The sequence below is a fragment of the Pyrgilauda ruficollis genome, unplaced genomic scaffold (assembly GCF_017590135.1).
Source record: "Pyrgilauda ruficollis isolate IOZ18807 unplaced genomic scaffold, ASM1759013v1 scaffold6201, whole genome shotgun sequence".
Taxonomy (NCBI): Eukaryota; Metazoa; Chordata; class Aves; order Passeriformes; family Passeridae; genus Pyrgilauda; species Pyrgilauda ruficollis.
In genome coordinates this window covers 1-831 of record NW_024527936.1, presented here as the reverse complement: position 1 = coordinate 831, position 831 = coordinate 1, and the positions used below count along the sequence as shown (strand labels likewise).

The 831-nt window shown below is 68.7% G+C and overlaps 1 protein-coding gene across 1 annotated transcript; it reads right to left on the bottom strand.

The window, feature by feature from the left end:
- Positions 1-406: 406 nt before the first annotated feature.
- Positions 407-755, bottom strand: LOC121362507 (plasma membrane calcium-transporting ATPase 4-like; the record flags this gene model as incomplete). The annotated part of the gene is made up of 2 exons (XM_041484073.1): positions 407-561; positions 630-755. Coding segments are annotated over 2 exons (281 nt in total), but the record flags the coding sequence as incomplete, so codon positions are not given.
- Positions 756-831: the final 76 nt, after the last annotated feature.

Genomic DNA, 831 nt, shown 5'->3' with positions numbered 1-831 from the left:
GGGACCTTGGGGACAGAGGAGGACAGAGGAGGACACAGGGGTCTGGGGACCTTGGGGACAGACTGGGACCAAGTCCATGGGGACAGAGTGGGACAGAAGGGTCTGGAGCCCTCAGGGACATCAGAGGGACTTGGGGACAGAAGGTGACAGTTCCCACAGGGCCACCAGCCACCCACGGTGCCACCCGTGCCAGATTCCTTGGGGACAGTGCCACCCAGTGCCAGCTCTCATGGGGCCACCAGCCACCCACAGTGCCACCCGTGCCAGATTCCTTGGGGACAGTGCCACCCAGTGCCAGCTCTCATGGGGCCACCAGCCACCCACAGTGCCACCCGTGCCAGATTCCTTGGGGACAGTGCCACCCAGTGCCAGCCCCCTTGGGGCCACCCCCAGTGCCAGCTCCCACGGAGCCACCCCCGGCTGCGGTGTCACCTTTCCTGTCCCTGCCGTCGTCCTCGTCGTCCCCCGCGGCGCCCAGCAGGGTGAAGATGATGCCGCTCTGCGAGTTGACCCCCACGGCCGTCACCACCATCCTGCCCGAGCCCTCCATGACGTGCGTGCCTGGCGGGGACACCGCGGGTCACGGCGCGGTCCCCCGGGCGTGGCCGGTGTCCCCGAACGTCCCTCACCCGAGAGCAGCAGCGGGTCCTTGTCCAGGGACTTGCGGACGTGGTCGCTCTCCCCGGTCAGGGCGCTCTCGTCGATCTTGAGGTCGTTGCCCTGGATCAGGACCCCGTCGGCCGGCAGGAGGTCACCTGCGAGGGGACAGGGCCACCACGGTGTCACCGGGGAGCTTGGGGGCGTCCTGGGGTGTCCCCAGGCCAGGTGTCA